Raw genomic sequence first — 14,425 nt, forward strand, 5'->3', positions numbered from 1 at the left:
AATATGTTACTGTAGAATATTGTGCAATATTTCACTGTAGTCTGGTCATGATCGTTTCACGATATACGACAGTCTCTTACGTTTGGATATATTCGTTCATAATTCAAACGTAAATATGGGATTACAATATAAAAGAGTATTTTCAGTACTTTTTCAGCAGCGTTAAATTATACAAAGAAAACGTGCTGCCTTCACGTAACGCTCGGAAAAGTGATAATTCCCACTTCAACCCGAAAATAAATGAACAATAAAAGTATTACGTAATATTAAAACATTAATGTTACTAACATTAAAACACACAACGTTAACATTAAAAGAGCGCAGTTACATTAATTACTTCCGGGTTGAATTGTAAATCAAACGCAAAACAGCCAATGTGGCGATGTTACTCAAACGACAGCCAATCGGAACTACTGTTGTGTTCTTGAAATGCGCAGAATCGTGTCCGCTAAGCCAATCGCAGAGCGCGCTATTACATCGAATCCTTCTTCCGGCCAATCGGGTCACGCCAGTGGAAGTCTTTCAGCCAATGCCGACTCGCGGCGCAGTGTGTCGTCGTTGGGTGGTTGAAACGTTGGAAGGTTGAGCGAGAAACAGTGACAGATGAGAGAGAGAGAGCGAGCGCGCGGGACATGAGGAAATGTCAAAATGGGAGAAGAAGTGACGATGCAAAGTAACAAGTAAGTGACGCGATGTTAAGAAGTTATGATGGCGGCGGACTTTGAACGGACCGTGTTTGCTGCAGAGGTGATGCTCGAGCTTTCGATGTGGTCGCGCGCGTTATGGCGCTTCCTGTTCGCTCGCGTGTGTTTTGATGGCTGGTTCACATATTTCTATTGTATTATCGATCCCGTATGACGCAACCCCAGGTGTACATTTAGTGTTTATTACGTCATTTCTCTGCATATCGTTCTGTGATTGTGTATGTTGTGCGTAATTCTATGAATGAATGAATGAATGAATGAATGTCAATGACTCTTTAAACTGCACTGCTAACACAAGATCTTTTCTCCTTATCAAATGAATTTGAATGAATGCTGACGGGATTAGTGTTGTTATAACTTAATGTCAGGCTGTTGGTCTTTATTCAAGCTCGTAGGAATGAATGACATGTACACACAGTTGGGAGACACATAACATGCTCATACAACACAATTATTTGTCTCATAAAATCAGATTTGTGTGATTGGATGTTTATTCAATATTTAATCATGTTTCTAGTCCTATTTAAGACCTTGGAGTTGATGCTCTCGAGACTTACGTTAAGATTAGATCCAAAAAAGTTATTCATATTCAGACGATAATATTCATGTCCACATTCAGGCATATTTGTAGTCGTATTCATATGTTTATTTTCATTCATATTCATTGCTCTTATGTGTCAAATGTAATTGATTTAACGTAGGCAACAGAAGCTGTCAAATATAATACAATAACAGACACCTGTAATGCATAACACTAAAGCAAATGTGATTTCTGTGTGTTTTTCCCCAGCGCTCGCACACGGTCACTGCACGCGGCTGTTTAAGCATGTCCACAGATGACAGCATCTCTGAGGACGTGTCCAGTTCTGTGGCCCTGAGCCACGATCACATCAGTGCCAATGGAGAGAAGGAGAGTGAGGTGTCCATCGTCTCCTCTGAGGACACTGTGTCTGGACTCCCCGAAGAGGAGCGTTGCGCGTCCCACCCCGCCCAGACCCTGGAGGGATTCCTACAGGTGACAGAAGGGGCGAATCGGCCCTCTGCTACATGCAACATTTCCGACAAAATAAGGTCTGTAACTGTTGTGCAGTGTTTTAGATTTTTCTGTGAGGCAGTTTGACCTAGCATGACTCTTTTTCTTGGTGTCGCATGCTTCAGGAATCTATGTCTTCGTACCGAGGAGGAGTTCGGCTCAGGGAGAAGTTTGCCTTTCATCAACCCTAGCTCTATAGAGACCCTGAGAGCCCTGGTGCAGGAGATCCAGAGCAGTGGAGAGACAGACCCTGAGATCTGGAAGGACTGTGAGGTACGCAGATGCTGTTCTTCTCTGACAGCTGTCATGGCCCAGGTTTTTTGGGGTCGTCGTCTGGGGTCTCCCGAAGGATTGCAGCAGCTACATAGATGTTCAGAGCTGTTGAGAACAAACCACAACACAGCTGATCCACTATATCCACCACCTTTAGAAGCGTGTCATCTGCAGTTGCGTAAAATTGAAGGATGATGATATTGTTGCAGTGGTTTTTGATTGTTTTAAAGCGGGCAAAAAACTAGTATTTGCTCTTGAGCAAAAGGACATTTTGACAAGAGCCCTGCTGACAACATAATGCTACTTTACAGCTCTGGAAAAAATAAAGAGATTAATTAGCACTCCTACATGTATGGTGTCCAATTCCATTCAAGTGATATTTATTTTACCAATTTTTTTTAAAAGGGATAGTTCACCCAAAAATTTTTTCATGAATTACTAAACATCAAGTTGTTCCAAACCTGTATAAATGTCTTTGTTCTGATGAACACAAAGAAAGAAAGGTGGAAGAATGTCGCTTTGGAAAAAAGCGTCTGCTAAATGACTAAATGTAAATGCATTAAAATGGTTGTCAAAGGTGGCCCTGAAATCTCAGTTTGGAACATTCTTCCAAACATCTTTTGTGTTCATCCGAATAAAGACATTTATAGAGGTTTGGAAAAATTTCTGGAAGTAATTCATGACACAATTTTCACGTATGGGTGAACTATCCCTTTAAATACATGTACAACAATAGGATTGTGTTTTTTTAAACTTAATATTAATTTATTTACTTTGCAGTTTTCAAGTTCTGAATACATCCCATCTTTTTTTGTTATTTTGACCAGTTTGTCGAGTTTTCATTTTCTTCAAATAAATGCACATTTAATAAAACTTTTTTGTTTGGAATTCTGAACACATACCTAGAAATAGTTAATTCAGAAAAACAAAAAAAATACATATATTTCGGAGGGGTCTCTAAATAGTTTATCCAGAGCTGTATGTCTAAGAAATGTACACAATCGAATTATTCAAAGGGTGTGATCTGTACCGAAGTTCACTGTGATCCAGCCCACCCTTCCAAACCAGACTGTATCTTCTACTGAACCATCAAACAGACCACAGAATGTAATTACAAACTGAGATGGTCTTGACATTTTATTTGTTGTGTTTCTTCATTAAAACAGGGACGGTGGCTGCATCTCTTTCAGTTGGTGGAAAAGCAATATCAAGAACAGATTCTTGCTCAACAGGAACAGTACCAGTGCCAAATACAGGTGTGTTATTATTGTGTTTGTGCTTTCACACTCTATTGTGCTTGACAACTATCAGTATATTACTCCGCATCCATCAAAAGATTGAAACATTTATTATATCAGTGCCACTTGTTTTTTTGTCCAGCTCATACAGGATGAAATTAAGGCATTAGTGCAGTTACAGAACCGAAAAATAAACTCACATATGCGCTCGCCGGACCTGCAATCCGGAAGGAACCCCGAGCTTCCAGAACACCCGGCAACTGAACGTGCATTCCGACCCTCGACCCCGGCACCGCAGCTCACCGGACACCCTCACGAGAACTCTGAGGAGGGGATGGTCACCGTGCTGAGCAGCGGATATGGGACTTTATCCACCTGGGAACACGGATTGGACCCGGGACGGGCAGGTTCAGCAGAAGGGAGGGATGACGGGCTGTGGTCTCCGAATCCGCAGAATGGCAGTTTTACACAGTCTCCTATACCTGACACGAGTCCGCTGAGCCCAAACCCGCTGATCAGAACCATCACAGCCAATGACAAGCTCCAGACGACCACAGCTAGTGTGTCTTATCAAGTGAATGATAAACAGACAGTTAAAAGGTAATTTTAACGTTTAGTTATTAAAATTGAAGCAACTGAAATTTGCTGCATATAGTGGTTGCGAGTTGCAACCATCGGCTCACTCCACCCACACACCACTTTCAAAGAACTATGGTGGCTGACACAGAACTAAGTGTCGTGTTTTCGCTTCTTTGCCGAAGGAGATAACATAGTTAGTTTACCTATTTAGGAAATAACATGGTATATTATATTGCATTTCTGTCAATGGATCCTCCAAAAAAATGACACACTGGACCTTTACATTTATCACATATCAACATGAATGATAAACAGATTGAGCTTGTGCTTTTAGTTCATGACTTTTTCATGATGGTTGTGACATTTCTCTCTTTCTTAAGTCAACCCCTGACCTCGTGGGCCCAACGGCAAAAACATAAACAGAGAAAGAACAGAAGGACCCAGAGCAGGACGTCACAAGCGGTGGAGAGAGACAGGACTTCGCCGGGAGCCGGATCTCCTAAAGAGAACGTCGATGCTTTACATAATGTAAACACACAAAATGTTTTTTTTTATGGATCTTAAATCAAATAGGATGAGTCACATGATACATATAACCTCACATGAGATGAATTCTAAACTATTCAGAGAACATGAACTTTAAAGCTTGGTTGAAGAATCATCGTATACAGTGTGTTGGTATTCTCTGACGTCTGTGTTTTTCCAGCGTGGATGCAGTTTAGCCTCCCTGAATTCTTTGCATCTGAAGAGAAGTGACAGTCTGATGTCTGAGGCATCCGGTAACACATTTCACTTGTTTCTGTTTGTTGTTAGGTTGTTTTAAAGAAGGGATTTTTTAACTGTGTCATTTTGTAGGCCTCTCGTACTGGAAGCTGGATGAGATTGAGTTGTATCGCCCCCTGCCTGACAACTTTGAAAGTGGTTCCTTTATTCTACATCAGGTACAAATGAGCTCTGCAAACGGCTCCCTTAAGAAATCTTTCTTAACAGATGCATCTTGTCTTATTTTGCACAGTTTGTTTTCAGAAACCTTTGTCAAGATGCAAGAATCATTTCCTCGCCTCTTCGTTTTCTCTGTTGCACACAGATTCCAGATGAGAGTCAACTCTCTGTATCTCTGCGTGAGATCTATCACAGCAAACACGGAGCAGATCCCAAAGGTCGCGAGTGGGATTCCTTAATCAACTCCTCGAACTCCTCCCCTCAGGTCAGTGCAGATGAAAAGCAGAACGAATAAATGAGTGAAGTGTCTGGAGTGTGTCCTGACCTGTGGATCTCTCCTCCAGGTGTTGACTCTGGACTCCACGGTGCACGTGAAACACTCAGATCGCACATCAGGCTTCACGTCTCCCTCTCACTTCAGCAGTCCGTCCGCGCGGATCGCAGTCTGTGCCGGCCGCAGGGGAGCTCCTGTCAGTCCGGACTCCGCAGCCCTGCGCAGCCACAGCGACACCGACTGCATCTCCAACGCCAGCAGCTTGTCCACGCAGCAGCCTCCCGACCCCAGAGCCAATCAGGCTTACAGCGAGGATGAGGGCAGTCATACCGCCACCGTCACCGTACAGCACAGAGGACTGCCCTCTCGAGAGATGTGCAGCCCCGGACCAACCGACGGGAGGCCGGACAGAACCACCTCACTGGAAGATCCTGTGGTCCACTCGCTGTAAACAATCAGCATTTTATTTCAATACAACATTTTTTTTAGAGCACCTTTCACCATTTTACACTGTTAAACAGAGCCTAAATTTAAATATTTACTATTGAGATAAAGATGTAAGATGTGTTTGATCTGTACTTTAATAACTGATAGACCCTCGTCTTTAATTTCTCTTCTTTTGGTAGGTTAAGACAAAACCTTCGAGAGAAACACTCCCGGCACATTGCCGATCTGAGAGTGTACTACGAGGCAGAGATAAGTGCACTGAAAGAGAAACTGGACCTGGTGAATTTGCCTCTAGACATGCAGAAAAGCAACCAGATGCTACTTGAGAGGTAAGAGATCGTGGTGCACTGATGAACTGCCACAAAAGACAGAACAGCATGTTTGTGCATAAGTTAAAGATAAAAACGACAACCACTGTGTGTCAGATCAGAGCATAGGAGTGCAAAAAAGATTTGTGACCCTTTTTTTATATGACAAAAAAACTGACAAAATGCTTTTCTATACACCATAAAGATTAAATATTTTTTTGGTCCGTGTAACGCTTTACAATTCAATTTTCAGACCATACAATGCGAATGCAAAAATGAAACATTGAAACCATGTAAACTTTTTTGGTTACTTTACATTTTTTTATTTTACTTTTAATAAATTGTAACTCAACAAAATGATCATGATTAAACAAATTAAAATTGACCAATTAAAATTTTTTTCCTCTTGCCATCGTCTATACCATTAACATGGGATGTGTACTACTCTGCAATAATTTACATGGACGGCACAGGCTGATGGGTTTTTCTCTGCTCCGTGCAAGTGAGCGGCTCTGTTGGTTACTTGGTCATGCCCCTGTGTAAATCTCAATTGTAAGTTTCACCCAGCTGCGCATTGCCTATTACGCCCGTTTGCTCCCAAGCCCTGCAGTGATGCCCACTGTGAATTTATATTTATTTAAATATGAATTTACCATAAAAATGGTTACAATAGTTTAACCATGGTAAAAAAACTATTAACCATGGTTTGGTTACAGTATGCTAACTTTCGCATTGTTCTGCCACTTGACAAAAGTATTGTTTAGTTTAAAATTTAGGAGATCAATGTTGAAGATGAGCAGACGGGCTATGGGTTAAATATGCCATTTATTCACAAAAACATTTACCAGCTTCTTAAAAAAACAGTTTCTGGTTTCTTTGTGTCCGAGTTAGCGAAGTTTGTTTAAGCTTCCTAACGTCCATGCAGTAGCGCATGCCGGACGCATACATTATGCTTGCGCCAGCTCAACTTCAAAGTCTTTGTTAAAACATGTGGCTATTGAGGGTAGGCAATATGTGTCTGGGTGATGCAGAAAACAAACACACATGTGCACAGACATGGATTTTTTTTAATAGATTGTGATTGTCAATGTAAATGAATACACCTCTAAAAAAAAAAGGTCAATTCAACTTAAACCTGAGATTTATACAGGGCACTGGCACAGCGCAGAGCAGAGCAAGACCATCAGCCTGTGCCAACCATGTACCAGTAGTCCACACCCCCATGCTAATGGTAAAGCCCACAGCGCAAATGACAAGACGACAACCTGAAAATCGGTTAGTTTTCATTTTTTAAATCATCATTTATTGAGTCACAATTTAGCTAAAGTAAAATGAAAAAAGAACAAGAATCCATTGACAAAGTAGCCCCCGAAAAAACAGTCATTTCGATCCAGGTTTTCTTTTTTGGGTTTGCAGTGTATGGTCTGAAAATCTAATTGTGAAGCGTTACACAGACCTTTTTCCCTTCTGGATTTTAAGATGATCTCTTCTGGCCAACGGATTAAATTGTTTACATTTTTACCCAATATTAGTACATCTGTGCATCAGTAATGTCACTGCCCTCATTCAGGCATCATTCTCAAATCCGATATCTAATACCCAGTTAATCTAATGTATTTGTATGTGTTAATTGACATAAAGGGAGATGTTGACGTACATCTGCTGTATGAGACGATAAAGACTAAAGAGAGTCTGCTGATCTCTGACTGATTGTGTCTTTCATCATGGTTTGTCAGATGTCAGCACCTGGAAAGAGCGCTAACAGAAGCCAGCACGCGCATTCGAGGACTGGAGATCAAAAACCAGCTCCTGGAAAGACATCTGGTATGTCTCGACACCAGGAAATATGACATACTGATGTTGAAGAGAGACGCGAGTGGATATTGTGCTGTGGAAATCACAATTATTATATATAATTTAAGACTGATCTAAAAATCTAGAACCTCATTGACTTCAAACCACTGAGACATTTCTCAAAATATCTTTTGTTTACAAAAGATGCACTTTAACAGCTATAATAGAATGGTTTTGGGTGATAAAGTTTGTATTTGTATTGCAGGCGGAGTGGCCGGAGCGGTACGATGCGGCCGGTGCTGCGGTCCGGGCCCTGCAGCAGAGGATAGAGGAAACCAAACACAGCAGCCGTGAGAAGGATGGCATCGTGGCCAAACTGAAGAACCGCCTGCGGCAGCTGGAAGACGCCGTCCAGAGTGCCTGTAAAGAGGTGGATGAGACGGAGGCGCGTCTGATGAAAGAACACAAGATGCTGCAGGATGTGAGATGCCATTCCGTCATCTTTAAATCTGCTGTCACGCTCTTCTGTCAGTGTGGTGATGTGTGTGTTTCTGTTTGTTAAGCTACTACACGAGTACGATGTCTTGAGAAGAGATCACGAGGGAACAAAGGTGACATCATCTATGAATTTGTGGTTCTTTCCAAATACAGTACATGTAGAAGAACGGATGATGTCATTGTTTTTGATTTTTTTAACAGGACAAGTTGACTTCAACTGAAAACAAGCTGATTGATGCCAATGAACAAATATGTGACCTGAAAAGGTAAATAATATAAATATAGTTTTAAAAAATTGTTGTTGTAATATTTATTTTATAATGCATTTATTAATTAGAGGTGTTAAAGTCCCTTAGAAAAAACATAACAGTGCCTATTTGTTCATGAAATATTGCAGCGTTTATTTTAAATAGTTTATCAATGTGGGTCATTCTCTTTTTAAAAATTGTGAATTAATTGATTTTAATCTTCAGTTAAAATTGAATAATGCATTCCTGTTATTCCTGAAATTGTTCCCTTTCAACATACATTTTCATCATAATTTACTCACCCCGGTTGTCATCAAAGATGTTTATGTATTTTTTTCTTTAGTCGAAAAGAAATTATGGTTTTTGATGAAAAACATTCCAGGATTATTCTCCATATAGTGGACTCCAAATGGTTGAATGTCAAAATTACAGTTTCAGTGCAGCTTGAAAGGGCTTTAAACGATACCAGACTAATCTAGTGAAGCAAATTTTCTAAAATATAAAAAAAAGCTTTATTAAAACACAAATGCTCGCCTTGCTCTCTCACGACTTCACGTAATACGTAATTACATTGAAAAGGTCACGTAATTACAACATATGTTAGATGGCTTGGGCGGAGCATCCCTTAACTCCTCCCATTCTGCTGCCAGTTCTATTTAAAAATGCAATGGCTTTTTTTACATCAATCAAATTGCAGAGAAAGAGGAAAGCCACGGCCAGAATTCTATTTTGCTCGGAAATGCGTCATAATACGGAAGTAAAAACTTCTGGTTCAAGGGGACTCGAGTACTGTGATTACTCTTCTGGGGCCTGATATATGAACGTTTACAATAAGTTACTAAAAGAATTTCATCTACACAGTGTTTTACCTGTGAATTTCCTGTACTTTTCAAGTTCCTTCATTTTTACATGTTCTATTTCGACACACTAATATGAAGTGTTATCTGCCCCTAAAGTCTTGTAATAGGTCTTGATGTTTAATCTTGATAATTTCCCTTTATTGTTTTGTAGGACCATCTCAAAGCTGGAATCTCAAGTGCGTCAGTTACAACACGAGACTCTGGTGAAAACCCGTCAGTCTCTCCATGGACACTCCCAGCCATCTGGAGCAGGGTACCAAACATCTCCACACACAAACACAAATGAATGAGAGAACATTCAACATTGGTTGAAATAGAGATATACACAGATTGCTATTATCTCTTCTAATCTAAAACATAGTCTTTGTGTTGTCAGATTGTTCCATCACCCCGATCTGCTGCTGTCTCCGAGCAGAAGACCGCGGGATGAATGTAGCGTGAGGAACGGTGCTGCTCAGACCTCTGGAAAATCATCAGACCAAACAGTCAGAGGGTATGAGACGATAATAAACATCACGCAATCTTTTCCATCCTAAATCATTTGTTGTATATTTATTCCGTCCCTCTGTCTCCAGACGTCTGTCTCCTCCAGAGAGAGAGCAGGTTCATCCTGACGAGCAGAGGAAGAGAGACGTTCCTCTGACGCCCATGATGAAAGCTCTCATTCAGATGGAGGACACCAAAACCACTGAAGGTCGAGCTCTGTCCAAGACCAACTTCTCATCTTCCAGTACGTCCAAGGACGTTTTTGTTTTTGGACTGATCTGTTGTTGTGTGTAGTCATCCTTTTTTGTGTTTTGTTAGTTTCAGGGTTGGCTAGAAGGAGACCTACAGTGGCCTTCGTGGAAGCGGCACAGGACAGGACTGGGGCTGTGCTGAGAGCTCAGAGGAGTTTATCTCCAGACGGTCACAGGTCTTCGTCACTGCCCCCCAGAGAACAGAGAGCTGTTCCTCTCTCTACACCCAGTGAGTGACCCCTGACAGCCCCCGGCTCCTCACACCTTTCCGTGCTGGAAGTCAAACTTGATTTGATTTTTGTTCTTTTATGTTAGCAAAGAGAGACACGTTACTCACGCCTCGGTCAGCCAAATCCAGTCCTAAACGCTGCCCGACAGAGAACTACTCCACCGCGTTTGGTCACCCTCTTCCTTACCAAGAGCATCTGCAGAACAGGTAACATTTCTGTGCGTCGACGTCACGTGTTCTCAACAGTCTTTCAGATATTCACCGCCTTGTTTCTTTAAGGTTTGATTTAGTTTCTGATCTAAACGGCATCGGTTCGTCTCAACCGTCTTATCCGAGCCCAAGGAAGAGGTTACAGTTTACAGAAGGTATCGGAGCTTTTTTCATTTGAATAATTTTCCTCTTTTTGACATTCTCTGATCAATTGCCAAATAAATCATTGTAACATTGGCACGAACTTTTCTCTTTAACCTCAAACTTTGTTTTACGTCCTTGTAAGCGTTGGTATTTCCTGCAGGAAGTCTGAGTCTAGTGTGAATTTCCTCCACAGTGAAGTCTCAGTCGAGTGTGTACTCATCCGAGACTGCGGAGAACAGCGAGTCTGATGATCGGACACACAGACACAGCTGGCAGGAACAGGATGCTGGAGCCACTTCACTGCAGACGCAAGGCGATGACCCGCCCCTCTCCTGTCAGCCTCGCATTCAGTCATTGGCTGACGCAGAACGTCTCTTTGATGAGCTCACACAGGAAAAGCAGCAGGTGATTGTGGGATATTTCCTGTTGTTATACAAAGATCTGCCTTTCTGTGATAAATGTTGCACAATATGGCCATTTGTTTGGTGTATCGATACAATACACGATATTGGGTTCGTAATACGACAGTGTCATAATATCTTCAACTGAAAATAAAAAGTTTCATTTTGAAAACATTTCAGTTGCAATGATATTTTTTGTTGTATCATGCAACGTGTACAATTTAATAAACAATTGTATAGGTCTTTCAAAGAAAAAAAATTATAATTTGTAAATTAATTTAAAATTAAGAAAGGATTTAAGGAAGCTTAGTTAAAACATGATATGTGTTGATGCATGTCATATGTTTGCAACTCAACCGACACAATAATTGTTATATTAAAATATTTTTTGTTTTATACCATGTTGTATTTTCACGATATATTTTTAAACCCGCTGACATTTCAACACATCAAAACGCCAATGAAGATTGCTTTTTTTAATTTAACAGCAGAAAAAATAAAGTGCATAAAATATTAAATAGAAGATCCTGCTGTCGTACAATAAAAACATAGAAAACAAGAGATTATAAAGATTTGACTTGACTCCTAGCGTAACCAACGTACAAAAATATGTGTAACCTTTATTGCATATCTGAAGCACATGAATGTATGACAAGACTATTTTAAATGTAAAATATTTAGTGTTATTTCTTCAGCATTATCATATACGTATGTACTTTATTAATAATGGTTTGTCAAGGTTGCTGTGTGCCTGACTGTTTATCCAGCATGTGACTCGCTCACCGACTGCGAGTGTGGAATCAATACTGTGACCTCAGCACTGCACGTTACGTAACCGCTGCATGTTAATCATCGCTATTTTAAGAACAGGCTTTCCTTTTCCTATTCATGCTGAGAAGTGATAATTCAAAACCCGGTTGTTTAAGCTAAACTGTTTCCAACAGCAGTGCCTTCAGCAGTTTTACTGAGCGCTGTGACGTTCTCCTGCATTGTTTATTCATTTATTTCTCTCAGATTGAAGCGGCGCTAAGCAGGATTCCAGGGGCCGGGGGTCGAGTCACGTTGCAGAGCAGGTTGGATGAGGTGAGAACACGATCGCATTCCCTTTAAATACACCAATAGTTTCTGTGCATCAGGCTGACATTCGTTCTTTGTTTTTTGTCCAGGTGTCATTGGAGAATCGCCTAGAGAAAGTGAACCGCGACCTCGGGTTCATTCGCATGACTTTGAAACGATTTAACATCCTGCGGTCTTCTACCAACATCTAGCCTGAAGCCACCGTGGTACGTCATGGTACGAAATGTTATGGTGGCTTACTTCATCCTGGACCGTATGAATACATTTTACAATTAGTAAAGACGTTCCACAGACTCTGATGTACATGTTCAGTAAATATTTCTACTTTTGTTACCGTAGGATCTATTTTATACGTTTTGTTACACAATGAACATATTATAAAGTATATTTTAATAATATCCAGATTTGTAAAAACGTTTACTTTTTTAATGTGTCAGTAATATGAAAGTTGTATGCTCGAATGGTGTATATATTTTTATTTTCCTGCAGGGCAGATCATTCGCAGTCTGTTTAATTCATGTGCAGAAGTTCATTACACACTCTTACGTTCTTGATTCTTAAGTTGTGGGGATTTTGAAACAGGTTTTCTTCATTTGCTTTCCCTGTGTGTGTCCTATACACATTATAATGCCTGTGCCATACTCCAGCAGAGAATGATCATGTCTGTATAAAATGACAAAATGGCCTTATTAAAAAGTATCTCCTGCACAGAAAAGAACTCAAACCAGCAGACCGTTTACACAAACGTTTTCAAAGAAAGACCTCAGACACGTTGAAATGGGACATGCACAGGATGCGCTGCTAACTTTGATGCATGAAATCTGAAATTTGCTCTTCTCTGCTTTTTCATTTTTAGCTGTTGGCAGTTCATTGTTTCTGTGTAGCTCATGGAAGTGATTTACTGTGACACTCAAATGTTTGACAATTAAATCTGCATAATGATGTGTGCTTGGGTTTATTTAACGAAGTCAGATTTAGAACAGACTCCTGCGTGTGTCCTCATTGCACGAGGATGCATTGAGCAGTGGTGAAGAAGAAGTGTTTAAAAACGATCTGGGTGCATGTTAACAGAAACTCAGCATGTGTTGTTAACATGACAGGTTAACACGTTTACAACGTGATTAGCTTTAAATCAATAGCGAGATTTTTTTAACCAAGAAAAGTTTATCCGGCTGATGCCATTTCAAACCCATAAATGTTTCAAAATAAATGTTTATTCATCATTGGCAGTGTTTTTCCTATTGACAAATCTTCCTCTTCACAAAAAAAGCTATCAAATGTCTTTACAACAAGTAAAATAAAGCACATAAAATGAGTGGACTACTGTTATCTGAAATGCTCATTTAAAAGTAAACTTGCATTGTATACTGCACTTGCTTTGCATTGACAGCTGTAGTCACCATGCACTTAAAAAAAGCATCTTTTAGAAATGTCTGCTAACTTGTTTTTAAATGCATAAAAATAGCATCCTTTTAACCTTAATATGAATCTCCTAATACTGGTTGACACTCAGATGAGTACATCACGTATTAGATATTTGCTTTCAATTGCATTCACTTACACGAAAAGCCTCTTGGGAATTTGTGCATGTTTTTCATATCAAAACACAAGGACATCGAAATCTTCCAGTGTGCTTTTGATGCGTTTACTGTACTTGTGCACTTGTAATTGCATTGAAACGCGCATCGTGACACCAGCAGATAGCGCTAATGCAATGGAAAAAGCGGCACCAAAGGAAGGGGAGAGGCAACTTTACCATCCAATAATATCACAGCACAAATGATGCTGCTCGCGCTTGCGGTAAAGATAGACGAGAGGAAAGGACGCGTAGCTGGGTCAAGGTTTTGCGTAAGACCAGACGCGCACGGGAGCGCGGACTCGCATACCTGTGCAGTTCTTTCCTGCATGCTATCGCGCCGTAAGCATCAACAACACCAGCAGCGGTGGAATTAATCTAGAGGCAGATACACAGCGATGCAACGTGGATGACAGCAGCGGTGCGGTTAGACCAGTTCTGTCACTTCCTCTTTGACGTGTGCGTGTTTTTGACTGTCAGACTTCGAATGGAATGCGCAGATAAAAGGTCCGCTCGCTCTTTCCTGTCTCATTTAGCCGGCTAAACCACTAGCCGACCGCTCGCGCGTACAGCACACGGACCCGGAGCCACGTCGACGTCAGCCGGGATGTGCGCGAGCTAAAGCCGCCGAACGCCGATGGCCGCCCCGCTCTGACTCGAGCTGAATTTCCCGCGGCAACGGTAAGAAGGTCAGTGCACGCGGAGCGTCCGCCAAATCAAACATTTAAACGCGATTCGTTGGGATTTTAACCGCCCGTTTGCAACCGTCGCCGGTGTGTCGGCGCGCCACGGCCTGTGCTCAGCTGTCATTCGTGAGGTAAATAAATGAATAAATAAAGTCTGGCTTTAAACG

General features: G+C 41.0%; 2 protein-coding genes across 7 annotated transcripts in view; both read left to right on the forward strand.

Moving 5' to 3' along the window:
- Positions 1 to 544: 544 nt before the first annotated feature.
- mphosph9 (M-phase phosphoprotein 9) lies at positions 545 to 13,315 on the forward strand. Of its 4 annotated transcripts, XM_079448664.1 has the most exons (25): positions 569 to 680; positions 1,495 to 1,775; positions 1,863 to 2,010; positions 3,177 to 3,266; positions 3,391 to 3,848; positions 4,208 to 4,355; positions 4,534 to 4,606; positions 4,683 to 4,768; positions 4,915 to 5,034; positions 5,114 to 5,490; positions 5,670 to 5,819; positions 7,535 to 7,622; positions 7,858 to 8,073; positions 8,156 to 8,203; positions 8,292 to 8,356; positions 9,350 to 9,451; positions 9,575 to 9,691; positions 9,774 to 9,928; positions 10,003 to 10,164; positions 10,251 to 10,371; positions 10,444 to 10,529; positions 10,712 to 10,923; positions 11,934 to 12,002; positions 12,086 to 12,212; positions 12,486 to 12,509. In XM_079448664.1, the coding sequence occupies exons 2-24, from the start codon at positions 1,531 to 1,533 to the stop codon at positions 12,185 to 12,187; spliced, it is 3,438 nt and encodes a 1,145-aa protein (XP_079304790.1). In that variant the 5' UTR covers positions 569 to 680; positions 1,495 to 1,530; the 3' UTR covers positions 12,188 to 12,212; positions 12,486 to 12,509. The 4 variants fall into 4 exon arrangements, with proteins under 4 accessions (XP_079304789.1, XP_079304791.1, XP_079304790.1 ...); XM_079448663.1 differs by having other exon boundaries at positions 545 to 680; positions 12,086 to 13,315; XM_079448665.1 differs by having other exon boundaries at positions 550 to 680; positions 9,774 to 9,892; positions 12,086 to 13,315.
- Positions 13,316 to 13,753: 438 nt separating this feature from the next.
- pitpnm2 (phosphatidylinositol transfer protein, membrane-associated 2) overlaps positions 13,754 to 14,425 on the forward strand; it is a 41,448-nt gene continuing 40,776 nt past the window's right edge. For 2 of the 3 annotated variants that reach the window (XM_079448496.1, XM_079448497.1), the window contains exon 1: positions 13,805 to 14,253. The gene's annotated coding sequence lies outside the window, so the exon portion shown is untranslated. Of the gene's footprint in view, positions 14,254 to 14,425 lie in introns of all 3 variants that reach the window. The other variant, XM_079448498.1, reaches the window with a different exon arrangement.

This window comes from Barbatula barbatula (assembly GCF_947034865.1).
Source record: "Barbatula barbatula genome assembly, chromosome: 24".
NCBI lineage: Eukaryota > Metazoa > Chordata > Actinopteri > Cypriniformes > Nemacheilidae > Barbatula > Barbatula barbatula.

Coding starts and splice junctions, on each gene's coding strand:
- mphosph9 (XM_079448663.1), top strand. CDS start 1,531: ATGTCCACAGATGACAGCATCTCTGAGGACGTGTCCAGTTCTGTGGCC. Junction 5,035..5,113: donor CCTCGAACTCCTCCCCTCAG/GTCAGTGCAGAT, acceptor TCTCTCCTCCAG/GTGTTGACTCTGGACTCCAC. Junction 5,491..5,669: donor GATCCTGTGGTCCACTCGCT/GTAAACAATCAG, acceptor TTCTTTTGGTAG/GTTAAGACAAAACCTTCGAG.